This window comes from Salmo trutta, chromosome 13 (assembly GCF_901001165.1).
Source record: "Salmo trutta chromosome 13, fSalTru1.1, whole genome shotgun sequence".
NCBI classification, from domain to species: domain Eukaryota; kingdom Metazoa; phylum Chordata; class Actinopteri; order Salmoniformes; family Salmonidae; genus Salmo; species Salmo trutta.
Window position 1 is genome coordinate 67578093 of NC_042969.1, and position 23335 is coordinate 67601427.

General features: G+C 43.6%; 1 protein-coding gene across 3 annotated transcripts in view; it reads left to right on the forward strand.

Annotated features, from left to right (window-relative positions):
• The window catches only part of LOC115206387 (roundabout homolog 2), a 65171-nt gene that overhangs the window by 7491 nt on the left and 34345 nt on the right, over window positions 1-23335 (forward strand). Inside the window, exon 1 of one of the 3 annotated variants that reach the window (XM_029773272.1) lies at window positions 6923-7401. The exons of the other annotated variants lie outside the window; for them this stretch is intronic. Within the exon in view, the coding sequence (XP_029629132.1) occupies window positions 7341-7401 (61 nt within the window). The 5' untranslated portion in view covers window positions 6923-7340. Of the gene's footprint in view, window positions 1-6922; window positions 7402-23335 lie in introns of those variants that run through there. 3 annotated transcript variants of the gene reach the window in all.

Here is a 23335-nt window from a genome sequence, read left to right on the forward strand (position 1 = left end):
AGAGTTTAATGGCTTCGACAGGAGATAACTGAAGATAGATCAACAACATTGTATTTACTCCACAATGCCAACATAAATGACAGACTTAAAATAAGAAAGCCTGTATAGAATAAACATTTTCCAAAACATGCATGCTCTTTGCAATAAGGCAAAGTAATACTGCAAAAAATGTGGCAAATAAATTAACTTTTTGTGCTGAATACACATTTGTATGGGGAAAATCTAACACAACACATGACTGAGTACCACTCTTCATATTTTCAAACATGGTGGTGGCTGCATCATGTTATGGGTATGCTTGTCATAAGCAGGAACTATGGAGTTTTTAGGATAAAAATAAATGGAATAGAGTTAAACACAGGAAAAATCCTAGAGTAAAACTTCTTTCACCTTTCAGCAGGACAATTACCGAAAACACAAGGCCAAATATACACTGGAGTTGCTTACCAAGATGACATTGAATGTTCCTGAGTGGCATAGTTACAGTTTTGATTTAAATCGGCTTGAAAATCTATGGCAAGACTTGAAAATGGCTGTCTAGCAATGATCAACAACCAACTTGACAGCTTGAATAATTTTCTAAAGAATAATGGGCAAATATTGTACAATCTAGGTGTACAAAGCACTTAGAGACTCACAGCTGTAATCGCTGCCAAAAGTGATTATAACATGTATTGACTCAGGGGGTTGAATACTTATCTAATAAAGATAGTGTTTTATTTTCCATTCATATATTTAAAAAATTGACATTAGGGTATTTTGTGTAGTTCATTGACAGAAAACATAAATTAAATCCATTTTAATCCCACTTGTGGAGAAAGTCAAGGGTTGTGAATACCTTCTTAAGGCACTCTATATAGCAGAGAAAGACTTGCAGTCAGTTGTGCCAGAGAAAGAGCAAGTAAGTGTTTTCCTTGGCTCATGAACACTTAGTGGAGGAGATCCAACAGCAGTCAGCACTCCTGGTCAGGTAGACTGATGAGAAAGAATAATTAGTAATACAAACCACCTCATTCCCTCCGGGGTGGCTCAATACAAGTACAACTCGCCTACAATTTGCCACTGATGTTTGAGGGCATGATAAGAGAGTGTACGTTCACGTTGTCTATATTGAAGGGCCTGAAATGAGAAAAGATGGGCTGGCCGCCAAATACAGCTGTATTATTAGTTGCTTACCTTAGCACTGTACTGTATTGGATGTAAATGACCTGCCGTAGAGCCCTGCATGGCAGTGACACCAGGTCTATAAATAAACCCCAGGCTGAGGCTGTGTCCCAAATGTCACCCTGTTACCTATATACAGTAGCGCACTACTTTTGACCAGTGACCTATGGGCCCTGGTCAAAAGTAGGACACTACAAAGGGCATAGGGTGCCATTTGGGACGTAGCCTGAGTCCTCCAGGCTGACTGAAGGTCCCTCACACAGCCAGGTAGGCAGGCAGGGGAAGACAAAGGGTCTGCACCAGTGACTAATGAGACTGGCTGATCAGTTACCACAGAGGTTGACAGCTAAGGACCCTCTCTGTGGGAGAGGAGAAACACAGGGAGGTACTGTATGTGACGAGGTGAGCCCAGGAGAGGCAGGTAGAGCGAAACTAGGATCCCTAAAGGAGCTTTCTACACTGTACAGGGAACAACCAACCATGATCAGAGGCTCACATTTAGAGTTGTACTGCGGTTGAGAGTTGTGTTTAATTTGTCATTAGAGTTGTACATTTCTGGTTCAAATCAAATCAAATCAAATTGTATTGGTCACATACACATGGTTAGCAGATGTTAATGCGAGGGTAGTGAAATGCTTGTGCTTCTAGTTCCGACAGTGCAGTAATATCTAACAAGTAATCTAACAAATTCACAATGACTACCTTATACACACAGTGTAAGGGGATGGAATATAAATATATGGATGTGTAATGGCCGTGAAGCATAGGCAAGATGCAATAGATGGTATAAAATACAGTATATACATATTTTTTATTTTTATGTAACTAGGCAAGTCAATTAAGAACAAATTCTTATTTACAATGACGGCCTAGGAACAGTGGGTTAACTGCCTTGTTCAGGGGCAGAACGACAGATTTTTTCCTTGTCAGCTCAGGGATTCGATCTAGCAACCTTTCGGTTACTGGCCCAACACTCTAACCACTAGGCTACCTGCCACCCCTGAACAACAAGTTGAGTTATATGAGTTGAGTAATGTAGGATATGTAAACATTATTCAAGTGGCATTATTTAAAGTGACTAGTGATACATTTATTAAATCCATTTATTAAAGTGGCCAGTGATTTGAGTCTGTATGTTGGCAGCAGCCTCTCTATATTAGTGATGGCTGTTTAACAGTCTGATGGCCTTGAGATAGAAGCTGTTTTTCAGTCTCTCAGTCCCAGCTTTGATGCACCAGTACTGACCTCGCCTTCTGGATGATAGCGGGGTGAACAGGCAGTGGCTCGGGTGGCTGTTGTCCTTGATTATCTTTTTGGCCTTCCTGTGATATCAGGTGCTGTAGGTGTCCTGGAGGGCAGGTAGTTTGCTCCCGGTGATGCGTTGTGCAGACCACACTACCCTCTGGAGAGCCTTGTGGTTGAGGGCGGTGCAGTTGCCGTACCAGGCAGTGATACAGCCCGACAGGATGCTCTCGATTGTGCATCTGTAAAAGTTTGTGAGTGTTTTAGATGACAAGCCAAATTTCTTCAGCCTCCTGAGGTTGAAGAGGCGCTGTTATACCTTCTTCACCACGCTGTCTGTGTGGGTGGACCATTTCTGTTTTTCCGTGATGTGTACGCCGAGGAGCTTAAAACTTTCCACCTTCTCCACTACTGTTCCGTCGATGTGGACAGGGTGCTCCCTCTGCTGTTTCCTGAAGTCCACAATCATCTCCATTGTTTTGTTGACGTTGAGTGAGAGGTTGTTTTCCTGGCACCACACTCCAAGGGCCCTCACCTCCTCCCTGTAGGGTGTCTCGTCGTTGTTGGTAATAAAGCCTACCACTGTAGTGTCATCTGCAAACTTGATGATTGAATTGGAGGCGTGCATGGCCACGCAGTCATGGGTGGACAGGGAGTGCAGGAGACGGCTGAGAATGCACCCTTGTGGTGCCCCAGTGTTGAGGATCAGCAGGGTGGAGATGTTGTTTCCTACCTTCACCACCTGGGGGCGGCAAGGCAGAAAGTCCAGGACCCAGTTGCACTGGGCGGGGTCAAGACCCAGGGTCTCAAGCTTAATGATGAGTTTGGAGGGTACTGTGGTGTTCAATTTGAGCTGTAGTGAATGAACAGCATTCTTACATAGGTATTCCTCTTGTCCAGATGGGATGTGTGATGGTGATTGCATCATCTGTGGACCTATTGAGGCGTTAAGCAAATTGGAGTGGGTCTAGGGTATCAGGTAGGGTGGAGGTGATATGATCTTTGACTAGTCTCTCAAAGTTCTTCATGATGACAGAAGTGAGTGCTATGGGGCGATATTAATTTAGTTCAGTTACCTTAGCTTTCTTGGGAACAGGAACAATGGTGGCCATTTTGAAGCATGTGGGGACAGCAGACTGGGATAGGGATTGATTGAATATGTCCGTAAACACACCAGCCAGCTGGTCTGCGCATGCTCTGAGGACGCGGCTAGGGATGCCGTCTGGGCCGGCAGCCTTGCGAGGGTTAACACGTCTAAACGTTTTACTCACATCGGCCACGGAGAAGGAGAGCCCACAGTCTTTGGTAGCGGCCCATGTCGGTGGCACTGTATTGTCCTCAAAGCACGCAAAGAAGTTGTTTAATTTGTCTGGGAGCAAGACGTTGATGTCCGCAACGGGGCTGGTTTTCTTTTTGTAATCTGTGATTGTCTGAAGACCCTGCCACATACGTCTCGTGTTTGAGTGGTAGAATTGCGACTCTACTTGGTCTCTATACTGACGCTTGCTTGTTTGATTGCCTTGCGGAAGGAATAACTACACTATTTGGATTCGGTCATGTTTCCAGTCACCTTGCCATGATTAAATGTGGTGGTTCGCGCTTTCAGTTTCAGTTTTGCTAAACCATCAATCTACGGTTTCTGGTTAGGGAAGGTTTTAATGGTCAGTGGGTACAACATCTCCAATGCACTTCCTAATAAACTCACTCACCGAGTCAGCGCATACGTCAATGTTATTGTCTGAGGCTACCCGGAACATATCCCAGTCCACGTGATCGAAGCAATCTTGAAGTGTGGAATCCGGTTGGTCAGACCAGCATTGGATAGACCTAAGCACGCGCGCTTCCTGTTTTAATTTCTGCCTATAGGAGAGGAGCAAGAAGATGGAGTCATGGTCAGATTTTCTGAATGGAGGGCGGGGGAGGGCCTTGTATGCATCGCGGAAGTTAGAGTAGCAGTGGTCCAGTTATTTGCTCGAGCGGGTACTACAATCAATGTGCTTGTAGAATTTAGGTAGCCTTGTTCTCAAATTAGCTTTGTTAAAATCTCCAGCTACAATAAATGCAGCCTCAGGATATATGGTTTCCAGTTTACATAGAGTCCAGTGAAGTTCTTTCAGGGCCGTCGAGGGATCTGCTTGGGGGGGATATACACGGCTGTGACTATAATCGAAGAGAATTCTCTTGGGAGATAATGAGGTCGGCATTTGATTGTAAGGAATTCTAGGTCAGGTGAACAAAAGGACTTGAGTTCCTGTATGTTGTTATGATTACACCATGAGTCGTTAATCATGAGGCATACACCCCCGCCCTTCTTCTTACCAGAGATGTTTGTTTCTATCGGTGCGACGCATGAAGAAACCCGGTGGATGTACCGACTCTGACAACATATCCTGAGTGAGCAATGTTTCCATGAAACAGAGAATGTTACAATCTCTGATGTTTCTCTGGAAGGCAACTTGTACCCTAATTTCGTCCACCTTGTTGTCTGAGTCTGGACATTGGCGACTAATATGCTAAGAAGCGGTGGATGGTGTGCTCGTCTTCCAAGTCTGACCAGAAGGCTGCTCCGTCTGCCTCTCCTGTGGCGACGACGTTGTTTTGGGTCGGCCTCAGGGATAAGATCCAAAGTCCAGGGTGGAGGTCCGAACAAAGGATCCGCTTCGGGAAAGTCATATTCCTGGTCATAATGTTCTTAAGTTGACGTCGCTTTTATATCCAATAGTTCTTCCTGGGTGTATGTAACAACACTTAAGATTTTCTGGGCTTACAATGGAAGAAATAATACATAAAAAAGCGAATTACTGCATAGTTTCGTAAGGACTTGAAGCAAGGCGACCATCTCTGTCGGCGCCATCTTTTTGGGGGGATATACTGAAGAGTTTGTGTAAAAGGGAAAATGTAGTTGTCTGTAGAGTCTTGTCTCTGGATTGGGTTTCCAGGTTATGGTATGGAGCCAGACGATGATCTGAGAGACATGAGATCAGGGCTCAGTCCCACCATCTGTACCCCGCCACACTTTCCCCACCATCCACATACTCTACCCCATGCAGAGGGATGAATTGACTTTAAACATAACCAACGGTCCCAAGCTATTACAATTAACAACATTATTTTTGATCATAAATCACAAATACATCAATGGCCTCTACCTAAATGCACATTGCTGAATCCCAGGTAAACAACACAACTGCTCTCAGGTAAAAATACATATATATATATATATATAGAAACATTTATATACATGATATACATTATATAGAAAGGCACAAAAAGTAATGTATTTATTTTGACTGCATCATGAGTGAAATCCCTAAGAATTGGGCATGAGTGCATGGATAACCTTCAACACCTGAAGAGAGAGTGTCTACTGGTGCCATTTGTTGTTGTTTAAATATTGACTGACACCCAATGGTGCCACTAAGACTCCTGATGAGATGTTTCCATTTTCTCTGTTTAGCTTTGTAGACTTTGATAAGGTCCACGCTTCCATTGGAGCTGGGGGTTAATGCTGTTGTTGCCGGGACAGGCGTCTGGACCACTTCTGTTGCCCAATTTCCAGCCCAATTCAGGGGGACAAAGGGAGAGTAGGCGCCTGGTTGTCCATGAGCACTCTCCATCATGTTGGGCTCTCAATAAGAGACATGGAGACAATGCATTGAGAGGGCAGGGGACAGGGGCACACAGAGGCTGGGGTGGAGGCAGAGAAATGGAGCCTGCCCTGGGGAGCATGGTGTCCTTCTCCCCAGAGAGTACAGGCACCAGAGGCTGTGCGAGAGGCAGATTGCAGATCAATGAGAGAGAGGAGGGGTGGGTGTGAACCAGCACCTGTTTAATAAATCACTATGGAATCTGGGGTCTGTGGAGGCTCGGTGGCAGGCAGTGTTAAAGGAATGAGCTGCTCTGGACTGTGGATCACAGTGGAAGGCTATCTTCATCATCAGCAGCAGTACATGTACTGTAGCAGCAGCAGAATATCATTATCCTTTATCATCATCATTATGATTATAATTCTCTTCAACGGGAGGAGAAGCAGTGATAACTTAGTAAATGATTAAAGTCACAACCATAATAATCCTCATCATTATCCCCTTGATTACAGTTCTGTTGGTCAATAACAACATATGCCCTCTGTGATGTAGTTTTCATCCATTTGTGTTAGCCTACTTATAGGCAACACATGACATTAATCATTTCAGCCAATTGACAGGCTAGGATTATGTTTATTGAATTACCTATAATTGCTTTGCCATATGATGTTAGGCCCATATGAGTTGGGGAAACTGACACCTGCAATTACTGTAAAGATTGACATGGCTGAAACACAGACCTTTAGGTTGTGAATCATCTCACGGTCATCTAGCCATGGGTAGCGCAGCAGAGGGATTTGAAGTGGCAAGGTCAGAGCCTGCACAGATGTCGCTCCTGTCTCTTTAAGAATACATCCTTGTATTTGTGGTTTTGTAGCTGAGAGCTGTGTACGCAGTTGATTCAGCATGTGCGTCGGGTGCCATTCGTAAAGTGGTGGTCTCTTATTCCAGCCACACACAGAGATGCGAGCGGGAGCGCAACTTCTCAGACGAAGCTGTCTTGTTTATATTTTATAGATTAATATATTTACGTATCGTTTTCTTGTTTTGCTGAGGACGTTTCGCTACAATATGATTTTATTATGATTTTGCGTGCATAATGTGCGGGGGCGAAGTGATGCGGCGATGTATTTCTTCGGGCAAAATTGTCACGGGGTCCGGAGAGCTGTTGTCAAAGAAGTTCTGTGGGGTAATTTTAACCGTTTGAAAAAAATTCAGCTGAGCTCGTAGTAAGCACTGTAATTGTTACACTTTGATACATTTGGATACTGAATGTGACTGAGGGTTGAAAACCAGTTTGGACATAGACCGACCTGTCACTACGCAAAAATAACAAACTACAAGAACATGGAGACACAAACCACGCATATCTTGCTATTGGCGGTATCAATCATCTGTACCGCCTTGGGTAAGAGAGAAACTACAATATGAACTCTTCCATCTTTTCAACTTTTACGTGTAGCTGATGCATCAAGTACAGGTAACTGCCAAAATAAAAGGACGATTCTGGAGTGGCCCTTGAGGCAGTGTTTTCCAACATCATCAACAATACACCAAATTATGGAATTTATTGTGGCTGAATGTTGTTGCATCCCTCCAATAGAGTTCCAGACACTTGTATAATCTATGCCAAGGCGCATTGAAGCTGTTCTGGCGGCTTGTGATGGCCCAGCACCCTATTAAGACACTATGTTGATGTTTCCTTTATTTTGGCAGTTAGCTGTAGGCTAGGCTAAGGAACAATGTTTTGATGGGGATTAATATTCAATGAAAAGTAATGCAAGCTGTTGATTTCTCTTTATTTTTGTTTTACATTATATTTATTATTTTAAAAGGCTATATCACAAGGGTATGCAAATCACTGTATTACACTGTAAAACACTGCTTTTATCCAAAACATAGCTTTATAGTGTGGAGTGTATGGAATCACATTTGATTTTAAAACATTATTGTGAGGTATTTTTCATGAGTCTAAAAACGTTTAGATTTTTTTTCCTAAACATATTGAGAGGAAAACAGTAATTGTAGACAAAATGTTAAATTTGTAAACAAAAACGAATCTAAAGTTATTGCAAGCCAAAAATAAATGATATCAATGATAAAAAAAGGAAACAGCAATTATTTTTCTTTTCAATTGAATATGTTCATGTCACTAGCTAGGTTTCCATTCAATTCGATACAGATGTTCATGTGAATATTTTGAAATCTGCATAAAAACAATGGCACATTTTCCCAGCAGAGATGTTTCCATCAAATTCACTTGTTGCAGATAAAAGGCTGTGTGTGATGACGTAGTGTACATAAAAATACATTTTGCTGTTAAATTCCCATGTACAGAATAAAAAATAAGTTAAATGGGTTTCCATCGCATTTTCAACTCTGCTGATGCATTTCTCACAAAAAAATGTTGTGTTTATATAGTGAGATATTGGCACATGCGCTTTAAAGCTAATTTATCCTTGCTCTTGTAATATAGTATGGAGGGTGTGACGCAATTGTGGATTCTCGAAGGCTTGCGGAGGCCAAATTGAGCTCCTTGTCCGCATCGCCATGTGCCTCCAAATTTTGTAACAACGTGGAGGGCTCCATATAGCTACACATTGACATGATTGGGTGACGGTAGGTGGGGGCGGGAGGTCCTGTATAAACACAAACTCACTTCCTTGACAACAGCTCAGCTCCGCAAAGTACAAGAAGGATGAATGCTCTGACTTCTGCGGAGGCTGCATCAAAGTAAATGCGGTATTTTATTTAACTAGGCAAGTCAGTTAAGAACAAATTCTTATTTACAATGACGACCTACCACGGCCAAACCCTAACGACACTGGGCCAATTGTGCGCCGCCCTATGGGACTCTCAATCACGGCCGGTTGTGATACAGCCTGGAATCAAACCAGGGTCTGTAGTGACGCCTCTAGCACTGAGATGCAGTGCCTTAGACCGCTGTGCCACCCGGGAGCCCACTCAGGCTTGTAATATTTTTTGGGGTCCGACATGTACTTTACTCGCATAAAAAGGTTGGATGGAAACCTGGTTACTTACAAGCAATCTTCTCTGCTTTGTTTGCATTTCTCAAGTCTCTTCGAATCACATTTTTAAGGTTACAATATTTCTTTCCCCTACGCTTTAATTTTTAATTTCTCTGTTGGGTTTAGAAGGGAGCGAACTAAATTGGGTACTGTTGGTCAATACATTTTGGAGTGAGAGTTCAGCAACCACACCTACAGAACGCATCATCAACGCTGTCATCCTCTACCTAGCTACATCACTCGCTGTACTGCGGAACAGTAGTGCTCCGCAAGCGGGAGTGAAAGACTGCCCAGGTGTCGTACTGTCGGCTTGCAGAGCATATGCCGTGTTCAAGACAACTGGGAACAAAAATAAATAAAATGTTTTCAACTCGGAATTCGAGGTCGGAAACTCTGACTTTCCAACCTGAAGATCACTGATGTCATGACCTCGTTTTTGTGTGTTCCCAGTTGCTCCAATACTCTATGTACCGCTGTAGCATCCAGATGGCCACTACTAATATTCCAAGTTATTTCTCATGTAGGCTGCCATCCTACATAAAAAAAAATCAATTGGGATGGAAAAAATTGGCCATAGCAGGTAACATGTGACCATACAGCTGAGCAGCGTGTAGGAGGGAGGGTCCAAGGTGTGAGAAGTGTACAGAAGGGCATGAGACAAAGGAATGTGTAGCATTGGGGAAAGTAATGGAATGTGTTAATTGTAGGGGTGCCCATGAAGCTGGGGATCAGAAATGTCCCGTGCGAGAGAGGCAGGTTGAGGTTTCCAGTGTTTGAGTAGTGCAGAAGTTGTCATATGCGGAGGCAGTGAAGATGTGTTAAGGGGGAGGAGTGGTGAGAGTAGTAGAGATATACCAGTACAGGCCAAAAAGTGATACATACGTTTCAGTAAGATTGGATTTTTAGCATTTTATAGCAATGGTTATCAACTGTACTGCAGGGATGGAACGGAAGTCGCAGAAAATTGAGGTTGAGGTGGCAGCTGCAGAGAGGTATTTGGGTGTGCGAGACTTGACATCAGAGTTACAGGGTGTGTTATTAAGTGGTGATGGCATGAGGTAGGAATAAATACATTTAATTAGTGGAGTAGAGTGGTGTTCATTTTATTTTATATAATTTTGAAATTAGTGAGTGTAGTGTTAGATGGCAGGGTATTTATTTAGTACATTTTTATTTTTCAAGCAAAGTATAAGGGAGTTGTACTCCAGTCTAGTAGGTGGCGGTAATGTAACAAATTGGATGCCAACCGCCTTTAAACCTCATAGAAGAAGACCATACAGCTGCCCAGTAGGAAGCAACTCATGTCGGGAAGCACCTCGGTGCAACACCGGTGCAACACCGGTGCACTGGTCATTCACACTGTCTTGATGTGCTTCCCTGTGAGCAGAAACGTTAGCTAAATAATTGGCATGTTATGGTGAAATACATGGTGATCAATATTACAAGTTAATTATCCCTTTGCCTTGATGACAGCTTTGCACACTCTTGGCAATCTCTCAACCAGCTTCATGAGGTAGTTACCTGGAATGCATTTCAATTAGCAGGTGTGCCTTCTTAAAAGTAAATTTGTGGAATTTCTTTCGAAAATGCATTTGAGCCAATTAGTTGTGTTACAAGGTAGGGGGGTATACAGAAGATGGCCCAATTTGGTAAAAGACCAAGTCCATATTATGGCAAGAACAGCTCAAATAAGCAAAGAGAAATGACACTCCATCATTACTTGAAGACATGAAGGTCAGTCAATACGGAACATTTCAAGAACTTTGAATGTTTCTTCAAGTGCAGTTGCAAAAACCATCAAGCGCTATGATGAAACTGGCTCTCATGAGGACCGCCACAGGAAAGGAAGACCCAGAGTTACCTCTGCTGCAGAGGATAAGTTCTTTAGCGTTACCAGCCTCAGAAATTGCAGCCCAAATAAATGCTTCACAGAGTTCAAGTAACAGACACATCTCAACATCAACTGTTCAGAGGAGACTGTGTGAATCAGGCCTTCATGGTCGAATTGCTGCAAGGAAACCACTATTAAAGGACACCAATAAGGGGCCAAACACGAGCAATCAACATTAGACCGGTGGAAATTTGTCCTTTGTTCTAGAGTCCAAATTTGAGATTTTGGTTCCAACCGCATTGTCTTTGAGAGACACGGTGTGGGTGAACAGATGATCTCCACATGTGTATTTCCCACTGTAAAGCATGGAGGAGGAGGTGTTATGGTGTGTGGGTGCTTTGCTGGTGACATTGTCTGATTTATTTACAATACAAGGCACACTTAACTAGCATGGCTACCACAGCATTCTGCAATGATACGCCATCCCATCTGGTTTGGGCTTAATGGGACAATCATTTGTTTTTCAACATGACAATGACTCAACACACCTCCAGGCTGTGTCAGGGCTATTTGACTAAGAAGGAGAGTGATAGAGTGCTGCATCAGATGACCTGGCCTCCATAATCCCCCAACCTCAACCAAATCAAGATGGTTTGGGATGAGTCGGACCGCAGACTGAAGGAAAAGCAGCCAACAAGCGCTAAGCATATGTGGGAACTCCTTCAAGACTGTTGGAAAAGCATTCCAGGTGAAGGTGGTTGATAGAATGCCAAGAGTGTGCAAAGCTGTCATCAAGGTAAAGGGGGGCTATTTGAAGAATCTCAAGTATAAAATATATTTTGATTTGTTCAACAATTTTTGGGTACTACATGATTCCATATGTGTTATTTCCTAGTTTTGATGTCTTCACTATTATTCTACAATGTAGAAAATATAAACATTTAAGAAAAGTCCTTGAATGATTAGGTGTTCTAAAACGTTTGACCGGTACTGTAGTTTGTTTTTGGCTTGCAATACTTTTGATTCATTTTTGTTTACAATATTTATTTCTTTCCTTAATACTTTTTGAACATTACACTATATTTATTTTTTTCATTTAAAAATGCCAAAGTTTTATGACTCATGAAAAATGACATAATTCTTTCTTTAATCAAATGTGATGCCATAGGCGTGCGTGTGTGTGCATGCTTTCATGCGTTTGTGCGTGCCTGTGTGTAATTGACATTCTATCCCCCAGACACCCCTCCCATCAAACTCTTTTTAAGTCGCTGTCAGATCACACTGGTGCCATATGATGTGAAGTGTATTGAGTGATATGCTTCACACATCTTGAGTTTTCTTATGCATGTTTCCACCAGAAGTATTGTGTTGACACTGACAGGGACTCACAACAGACTCATAGGACATCAATGCAGCTGCCTCATTCACTGTGAGCATCTATGTCATAGGCTACTGTAGGACCTCAAGAATTCCTATGATCCTTTGAAAGACTGGCAATCCTATGATGAAAGGATAAGTACTACAATATTTGAAAATAATGACCCTGAGACAGGATGATTGATGTCAAAATCATGAACTACTCAGGTACAATTGAAACCACGGTCATGTTTTAAAAAAAACTAGCTTTTACTTTAAAGACACAAATGATAGACACTTGTGTACTACAGGGGTGCATGCAAGACAATGCTGCATCATCATGTTAGCAGCAGTGGTCTTGGTTGACTTTGGTCTCCACTTTTAGAGTCAGTCTCTGAAAATAGCACTACCTTACTTTATTGTGAGAACAGGGCTGTTAATGCGTGGTCTCCATTCTCTCTCTGGAGTCCATCAATACGCCAATACTTTCCTAAGTTGTTTTGAACTTGTGTGTTGCATGTGTCCTTCTAAGCCTCTGTTTGATTGCGTGAAAAAGAGGGATCCTCCACAAATTGCATTCGACTGAAGGCAGAAAAGGGGAGAATTGTGTGCCTCGGGTTGAGCAAGACAGAGTTGCCAGAGCTAACGGTCTCTGCTTAACAAATTGATTGCAGTCTCAGCACTTAACTTGCCTCACCAGAGTGTTTCACACGCACAGACTGATCAATCTGATTCAGGTCGGAATTAAATTGTTTTACTCTATGTAACGACAAATCACTGCTATTTCAATGAAGTTAAGTTGAATAAATTCAGAGCACTTGTTGTGCTTGGCGTTATACTAATCCAATGCTAAACACCCTTCTAAAGGCGACAGTTAATGAAATAGCCATCAGAGATATCTGTCCAATTCCTCCTCCCGCTGGTTACTTAGCTAGTGAAACATCATGGCTGCAGGTTCACCCAAAGCCTCTCAGAGCTGCACTTAATGAAAATGGTCTCTGGTCTGGATGATGAAACCACAAGAACAGTGTCTGCTCACAGCCTACTACTATAGTACACAGCCTGGCTTGAGTCATATCACTGAATAATGTCCTGCTTCTGGGACATGCTGATGACATCACTGAGATGAGTCACGGGCTGTAAGGGCAACTGCCAGGCAAAGGCCCTATCTCAGATGGGAACTATATGAGACTGTAGCACACACACACAGACCACTTGACTTTTCCCACATTTTGTTACGTTACAACCTTTTTCTAAAATTGATTAAATACACACAACCCCCCCTAATGACAAAGCAAAAATAGGTTTATAGATTTTGTTTTGTGCAAATTTATAAAAAATTAAAAACAGAAATGGCTTATTTACATAAGTAATCAGACCCTTTGCTATTAGACTTGAAATTGAGCTCAGGTGCATCCTGGCACCATCCCTACGGTGAAGCATGGTGGTGGCAGCATCATGCTGTGGGGATGTTTTTCAGCAGCAGGGACTTAGCACACTAGTCAGGATCGAGCGAAGGGTGAAGGGAGCAAAGTACAGAGAGATCCTTGATGAAAACTTGCTCCAGAGCTCTCAGGAACTCAGACTGGGGCGAAGCACACAGCCAAGACAACGCAGGAGTGGCTTCGGGACAAGTCTCTAAATGTCCTTGAGTGGCCCAGCCAGAGCCCGGACTTGAACCTGATCGAACATCTTTGGAGAGACCTGAAAATAGCTGTGCAGCGACGCTCCCCATCCAACCTGACAGAGCTTTAAAGGATCTGCAGAGAGTAATGGGATAAACTCCCCAAATACAGGTGTACCAAGCTTGTAGCGTCATACCCAATAAGACTCAAGGCTGTAATCACTGCCAAAGGTGATTCAGCAAAGTACTGAGTAAAGGGTCTAAATACTTATGTAAATGTAATATTTACGTTTTTTTATTTTTAATACATTTGCAAAATTTCTAAAAACCTGATTTTGCTTTGTCATTATGGGGTGTTGTGTGTAGATTAATACAAAAAAATACATATTTAGAATAAGGCTGTAACGTAACAAAATGTGGACAAAGTCAAGGTGTCTGAATACTTTCCGAATGCACTGTAACATGCGAGTCAATGGAAGACTACAAGTTTAAGACTGAGAACATTACTATGAGTCTGCCCTTCAAAGACCATTTGACAGCGTGCCAAGAGTAACCAAACTTTTTTCCTTATGACTCTCGAATGCTTCTCAAGGGCTTTTGGGTCCATTCCATTATGTAAATGATATAAGAAGTGAAATCTTAATGAATAAATCTCAGTGGATAGCAACCAGCCCCCAAGGTAAGCAGCCCCTACAAACTTGTGTGGTGGTCGAATGTATCCTTGTGTGCCAGCTACATTATTACCCAACAGGTACACTCTGTCTCCCCTGATTTTTGCATACTGCGAAAAATATAGGAAACAGGGTCTGGGGTGTAGCATCTCTGTTTTGAGGAGTGTTGTGTTCCCAGCGCAGACCTAGAGGGGTACTCTTACCCTGAACAACAACAGGATTTGAAGTGAAGCAGGACGTAGTTCTCCCTCTGGTTTTGTTGTTTTCACACCATGTTAGCATGATGGGGGTACACTTATGCCCTTGGGGAAGAAAGACACTGACGCATGCTTAATATTTGTAAATATTAATTAATGAAAGAAGCCCAATTACGTAATGTCATAGCTAGCAGCCATAGGCCAAATATAGCCTTGATCAACAGGGCTGTAAAGATGGGGCTTGATCTTCGCATAAGCTCTTCTCCTGCTAACTCTGCCTGCTTAATAAGACAGAAGTGTATGAGAAGTCATGAGCCAATATGTGGGTGGGTTTCTGAAGTTGCAATTAGGGCCAATTCAATAGCTTGTCTATCAGATAGTGCTTGGCTTATTTTGCTGTCACTCTCTGACAGGGCTTGGTTGCTTGCTCTGCTGTGGATGCTTCATGTTCTCCATGAATAGCTTTTACTATCTTAATAAATCTACAGTGTATGATGATGGATGTTATTTAGACTCATCATCCTTGCATAATGACTTAAACATTATCTTTAAAATGATTAGCTCTTTGGACTCCGTCGCGAGTTGTAGATGTAAATGGAATTGTAGTTGTGTTACTATATCAAGGTTAGTGCTTTATTAACCTAACGAGGGGAGAGAATGTCAGCTTCATTCTTGAAATCTGCACAACATCTATCTAATGAGGTATGACCATAACAGGAGCTATTTGCTTTAAGTTTCTTTCCTACCAGAGATCCAGGAATCTTTAGTAGCCATACAGTGCTCCAGACAGATTCTCTGTTACTCTGTACATAACCTTCAGTGCTGCGTGGAGATATCCTTGAGAGGCTGGTAGAGAGTGATCACCTTGTTTGAGGCCAACAGCCTCTCATTCAATAGGCCCCTCCCTCTGGAAGACACTTCAAGGTTGCCCACAATTCAGTCTTACAGACAACCCAGGCCCCTGCTCTGGCATTTGATAGCGCTGGAAGCTTCTTCTGTGTGGCGTGTGTTGAGCGAAGGAATAGTCTGATTGTGAAGTGGGTGTATGTACATTATTTCTCTAGTGTGTAGTATTACAATAATGACACAAACCTTACATAACTACTTATTGGATGAATACAGATGGGAGCATTTTGTGACATAGCACAAATTTAAGATTTGGCTCTGTTCTGTGTTTATTCATTTATGTGGACATTTGGATTCATGAATATGCCCTTCCCTTAGCTGTTCACCCTTAGTGTGTTTAATTTTGTTAGTTCATTTGGAAACAAGGATTGACCTAGAATTATAATTTGGGGCAAATCAAGTCGCACCAAAGCATTTTTAAGAATTCCATATGCACATTGAACTCTCTGAGGACCGACCATGCTATTTATTTCATGTGGTTGAATGCTATCCAGGCCAAATGGGCCATGAGTATTATCTGAATGTTTGTACCGCTTTATAAAAGCCTCCAATATCGGCAAATACATGTTTTTCTCTGTCACAAACATGGTTGGTTGCTCATGTTTCTCTCTTTGAAAGGTGCACTCAACTGCCACCCATAATCTTCTTGTCATAAACCAAACATAGCCTGATTACACATCAAAGCAGCCTTACAACGTGACCCAAATTAACTACCCTCCAGTGCATGACTCCCTGTATTCACTAAAAGATCCCATGGCACTTATCGTAAGAGTAGGGGTGTTAACCCTGGTGTCCTGGCTCAATTCCCAATCTGGCCCTCATACCATCATGGCCACCTAATCATCCCCAGCTTCCAATTGGCTCATTCATCCCCCTCCTCTCCCCTGTAACAATTCCCCAGGTTGTTGCTGTGAATGATAATGTGTTCTCAGTCAACTTACCTGGTAAAATAAGGGTTCAATAAAAAAATGTAAATACATTATAACATTGGCTGAAATAGTACTCATACAACTATGTCATGTTTCAAAAGGATTTCTTTATCCAGATGAAGGGTACTGCTATGGGATCCCCGATGGCTCCAAACTATGCAAATATGTATGTGCGTTACATGAAGAAACAGTCAATTCTCAATCCTCTCAAAAATGATTTGGACACTGTACATTGATTATATTTTAGTTCTATGGAGGGGTGATGCAGAACAGATCTAGGCGTTCCATGCTTTTCTTAACTCTGGTTTTGAGCACCTGAGATTTACTATGCAATCTAACACGTCAAATCAGTTTCCTTGATCTTTTGATTATTTGTGAGGTTAATGTTCTATACACAGATCTTTACAAGAAACCCACTGACTGTATCAGTTTGTTGAAGGCTGATAGCTGTCGCCCTCTTCCCTTGAAAACAGTTTGCCCTAAAGCCAGTTCTGTCAAATCAAAAGAATTTGCAAAAAACAATCACACTTCGACAGAAACATGGTTGCGATGCAAAGACATTTCCTTGAAAGAGGGTACAGAAATGGTCAGATCAACACTGCCATTGAGGAAATCCAAAACAAATCGAGATCTCTTTCAAGGACAGTTTCGCAAAAATAACCATTCTTGCGTTCTCACTACACACTAAGTGCTCTGAACAAATTAAGGGAATCGTTCACAAACATTGGCACATGATAAGATCTGATGACCGTATCGGTAATGTGTTTTCGGAACCTCCCTTGGTTTTATTCTCGCAGGGCAGAAATCTCAGAGATCAATTGATAAACTCTGATTTACCACACCAAAATGAAATGAAATGGCACTTACAAATGTAGATCCTTCAAACACCCCCAAACAGGGAAACAGATCCCAATCAAAGGTGTTATCATGTGCTCCACTAAGGCAGTTATTTATCTTATTTGTCCTACTGGTAAAAATCATGTGAACTAAAAGTAAGAATCTCTGAGCATCGTAGCACCATTAGGTGCAAAAACTCGACGTACTCAGTTGCTGCCCATTTTTTGGAAGCAAACCACCCTATTTTGTCCCTTTGTTATATCGGCATAGAACACGTCACACTCCCTAGGAGAGGGGGGGACTTTTACAATTTATTGTTAAAATGAGAGTCTGACCTGGAGCTTTAATTTAAATACCATCGATCCCTTCGGTCTCAACGTAGAGTTTGATCTGAAGCTATTCCTGTGATTTTTGCTATCCATTGTAAATTATATTGTGTTTTGTAGGCCTATATGATGTAGCCTAATTGTATCTATGATCATATGTTATCCATTCATGCTTTTTATATGTACTATTGATATTTGTAAATTGACCAATGAAATCAGGGCCCAGCTGTCAACATTGGAAATACATTTATGCATCTGAGTGTGCGGTTTTCCTTTTCTTCATAAAGCAAACATCCTGATTATACACTGAACAGAAATATAAACCCAACATGCAACAATTTAAAAAATGTTACTGAGTTACAGTTCATATAAGGAAATTAGTCAATTGAAATAAATTCATTAGGCCCTAAATTATCGATTTCACATCACTGGGAATACAGATATGCATCTGTTGGTCACAGATACCTTAAAAAAAGGTAGGGGCATGGATCAGAAAATCAGTCAGTAATTGGTGTGACCGCCTCATGCAACGCAACACATTTCCTTTGCATAGAGTTGATCAGGCTGTTATTTGTGGCCTGAGGAATGTTGTCCCACTCCTCTTCAATGGCTGTGCGAAGCTGCTGGATATTGGCGGGAACTGGAACACACTGTCGATTTAGAGCTTCCCAAACTTGCTCAATGGGTGACATGTCTGGTGAGTATGCAGGCCATGGAAGAACTGGGACATTTTCAGCTTCCAGGAATTGTGTACAGATTCTTGCAGCATGGGACTTTGCATTATCTGTAACGATCGTCGTGCAGGAAGGAAGAAGTGGACCAAGGCGCAGCTGGGAGCGAACACATGTTTATTCAACACCATGGAATTAAACATGTACACAAAATTCAAGAAAAATACCGATATGTTACTTGCTCAAACAAAGAGACAACAACCCACAAACATCGTGGGGGGAAAAGGAACTTAAATATGATTCCCCAATCAGAGGCAACTAGCTGTCTCTGATTGGGAATCGACATAACCCAACATAGAAATACGCCCCAAAGCAAGGCTATACCAAAACATAGAAAATAAACTATAGAAATGCCACACCCTGACCAAAATAGAAGAGTTCACTTGGTCAGGGCGTGACAGTACCCCCCCCTCCAACGGTGCGTACTCCCGGCGCACCAACCTAAAGTCTATTAGGGGGGGGACCCGGGTGGGCGCCTCACCCTCGGTGGAGGCTCTGGCCCCGGGCGTGTTTCTCCCCCTGCCTCCACCCTAGCCCTACCCCTCTGGCCCGGACTGGACCACGGTGGAGCGGCATGCTCAGGCTCCGGAGCGGAGCCGCCGACCGGAACAGGACTGATCACCGGTGGACCGGACACAGGCCGTGCCGGACTGTGGACACGCGCCGTGGGCCTGGTGCGGGGGACAGGGACGGGCCGGACAGGACCGGGGACACGCACCACCAACCTGGTGCGGGGAGCAGGGACGGGCCGGACTGGCCTGGGGACACGCACCACCAACCTGGTGCGGGGAGCAGGGACGGGCCGGACTGGACTGGGGACACGCACCACCGGCTTGGTGCGGGGAGCCGGGATGGGCCGGACAGGACTGGGGACACGCACCACTAACCTGGTGCGGGGAGCAGGAATGGGCCGGACAGGACTGGGGACACGCACCACTAACCTGGTGCGGGGAGCAGGGACGGGCCGGACTGGACTGGGGACACGCACCACTGGCTTGGTGCGGGGAGCAGGGACGGGCCGGACTGGACTGGGGACACGCACCACTAACCTGGTGCGGGGAGCAGGGACGGGCCGGACTGGACTGGGGACACGCACCACTGGCTTGGTGCGGGGAGCAGGGATGGGCCGGACAGGACTGTGGACACGCACCACTAACCTGGTGCGGGGAGCAGGGCCGGACTGGACTGGGGACGTCTGGCAGCTCGGGACAGTCTGGGCAGTCTGGCCACTCCGGCAGTTCAGGGCAGTCTGGCCACTCCGGCAGTTCAGGGCAGTCTGGCCACTCCGGCAGTTCAGCGCAGTCTGGCCACTCCGGCAGTTCAGCGCAGTCTGGCCACTCCGGCAGTTCAGCGCAGTCTGGCCACTCCGGCAGTTCAGCGCAGTCTGGCCACTCCGGCAGTTCAGCGCAGTCTGACCACTCCGGCGACTGTTGACTGGCGGGCAGCTCCGACGACTGTTGACTGACGGGCAGCTCCGACGACTGTTGACTGACGGGCAGCTCCGACGACTGTTGACTGACGGGCAGCTCCGACGACTGTTGACTGACGGGCAGCTCCGACGACTGTTGACTGGCGGGCAGCTCCGACGACTGTTGACTGGCGGGCAGCTCTGGTGACTGTTGACTGGCGGGCAGCTCCTGCCCCGTCAAACAGCCCTTGTGCCCCCCCCTAAAAAATTATTGGGGATGCCTCTCGGTCTCCCTAAACTCTTCCATCGCCCTGGAAATGCTCCTCCTTAACTCGGCCCATGTCCATCCTTCCTCTTCGTTCCTCTGCTGCTTGGTCCTGGTTTGGTGGGTTGTTCTGTAACGATCGTCGTGCAGGAAGGAAGAAGTGGACCAAGGCGCAGCTGGGAGCGAACACATGTTTATTCAACACCATGGAATTAAACATGTACACAAAATTCAAGAAAAATACCGATACGTTACTTGCTCAAACAAAGAGACAACAACCCACAAACATCGTGGGGGGAAAAGGAACTTAAATATGATTCCCCAATCAGAGGCAACTAGCGACAGCTGTCTCTGATTGGGAATCGACATAACCCAACATAGAAATACGCCCCAAAGCAAGGCTATACCAAAACATAGAAAATAAACTATAGAAATGCCACACCCTGACCAAAATAGAAGAGTTCACCTGGTCAGGGCGTGACATTATCATGCTGAAATGTAAGGTGATGGCAGCAGATGAATGGTACGACAATGGGCCTCGAGTTCTCATCACGGTATGTCTGTACATTCAAATTGCCATCGATAAAATAAAATTGTGTTCATTGTCCGTAGCTTATGCCTGCTCATACCATAACCCACCGCCACCATGGGGCACTCTGTTCACAACGTTGAGATCAGCAAACCGCTTGCCCATATGACGCCATACATGCGGTCTGCCATCTGCTCAGTACCGTTGAAACCGGTATTCATCCATGAAAAGCACACTTCTACAGCGTGCCGGTGGCCATGGAAGGTGAGCATTTGCCCACTGAAGTCGGTTACGACGCCGAGTCAGGTCAAGACCCTGGTGATGACAACGGCACGCAGATGAGCTTCCCTGAGATGGTTTCTGACAGTTTGTGCAGAAATTCTTTGGTTGTGCAAAGCCCACAGTTTCATCAGCTGTCCTGGTGGCTGGTCTCAAACTATCCCGCAGGTGAAGTAGCCGGATGTGGAGGTCCTGGGCTGTTGTGGTTACACGTGGTCTGCGGTTGTGAGGCCAGTTGGACGTACTGCCAAATTCTCTTAAATGACGTTGGAGGCGGCTTATGGTAGATAAATTCAATTCTCTGTAAACAGTTCTGGTGGACATTCCAGCAGTCAGCATGCCAATGGCACGCTCATTCAACTTGAGACATCTGTGGCAATGTTTTGTGTGACAAAACTGCACATTTTAATGGACTTTTATTCTCCCCAGAACAAGGTGCACCTGATCATGCTGTTTAATCAGCTTCTTGATATGCCACACCTGTCAGGTGGATGGATTATCTTTCCAAAGGTGATGTATGGAACATTTTTGGGATCTTTTATTTCAGCTCATGAAACATGGGTCCAGCACTTTACATGTTGCATTTTATATTATTGTTCAGTGTACATCAAAGCATCTTCTGAGAGAACAGATGTTGTGATGCCCTTGGTGCCACAGAGTTTGCACGGATGATACACTTGTCACTGGAGTTTGATGTTGTCACAGGAGTTTGCTGCTTTTGGTTGTCACACAGCCAGATAAAGGTGTTTGCCTTTCAACTATGGCTGAGCTGTCTGCTATTCCCCAACAAAATTATAAAACACATAAGCTTTATGGCCTGGCCTGTTGCTTCTGCTATGATGTAAGTACCCATTAGCTCTCAGTAATCCCAGAGAATGGCATTATGGGAAAAGCAGCAGAGACTCCTCTATTGTCTGATTTAACTTCTTGTGGGAGTACTCAGCCAAATTTGCAGATCAAGTCCCAGCATCTGTGAACCATAGGGGAGATGAGACTGGTCATAACAACAACTCAGCTGGAATTGTATTAAGAGTTGAAAGAGGGAAAGAGCGATGGAATGTGTCATGATGAAGGCTGCAGAGAGATGAGTCGAGAGGGGAGTAGTTTAAACTGAATATGAAATGTGAAATGTGCAATAATATTTTCAAATGTTTTTTCTTTTGCCTTGCTTTTTGTCATTATGAAAGCAATGAGCGAGATTGAAGGTGCTACAGCTCATCTGATATTACAAGCACTCACCCACATCCTGCATTAGTATTAGCTGCCCTCGTGCGTAACCTGTGGGTTTTAGCTGGTACAGCTACCGTGGTGCGATTGTTGTTTGGGTGTTTTCCTCAGGTTCATGGCATGTTGGTCAGTGCTTCTGATGTGCATCAAATGAGGTCATAAAAAACAAATCTGCTTACAGCTAAAAGCTTGGATTTATACACACGTCTCAGATGTAACAACTATAGTGTAGAAGCCAGCATGTACAGTGAGATCCAAAAGTGAAATGATTAAATGACTGAGGTTTAAGTGTAGACTGTCTGCTTTAATTTGAGTGTAATGACATCCGTATCGGGTTAACCGTTTAGAAATTATAGCACTTTTTGTACATAGTCCCCCCCCCATTTTAAGGGACCAAAGTATTGGGACAAATTCACTTATTTGTGTAATAAAGTAGTCAAAAGCACGCAATGAGGTTAGCTGGTCCTCATTGAAGTCCTGTAGAGCACTTCATTATTACACAAGCTTCCAACTTACCTGACTTTGTTGTTAAAGTATATAAAAAAACATTAGATACCAAACCCGTTCACAGGGTGGGGTAACTCTTGAGGTTCCTCGGGTCTCCACCGAATTACTGTAGGTAAATTTGCTTTTAGTTTTAATGTATCTCATTGCTGGAACCAACTGCAAAATACACTGCAATTGGCCGCTCTGATACAGCTTGGGCAATTTAAAATATTGATTGTGGAACTATTTGCTGAGGAATGTGCCTCTTTTTCTTGATTGTTGTGCTGTATTTTAGTTTTGTTAATCTGATTTTGATTTGATTGGTCTATTAATTGTATGTACAGGGCTCCCTTGCGAAAGAGACTCTGGTTTCAATGGTGACTCCCTGATTTTAAATGAAGGTGAAAATGAAATAAAAAAATGCATTAAGCTTGTGACTCTACAAACGTGTTGGATTCTTTTGCTGTTTGTTTTGGTTATGTTTCAGATTATTTTGTTCCTAATAGAAATGAATGGTATATAATGTATTGTGTCATTTTGGAGTCACTTTTATTGTCAATAAGAATAGAATGTTTCTAAACACTTCTACATTAATGTTGATGCTACCATGATTACAGATAGTCCTGAATGAATCGTGAATAATGACGAGTGAGAAAGTTACAGACCTACAGATATGTGAACCACCGGCTCGATTCGGTCTTATGTAGCAAC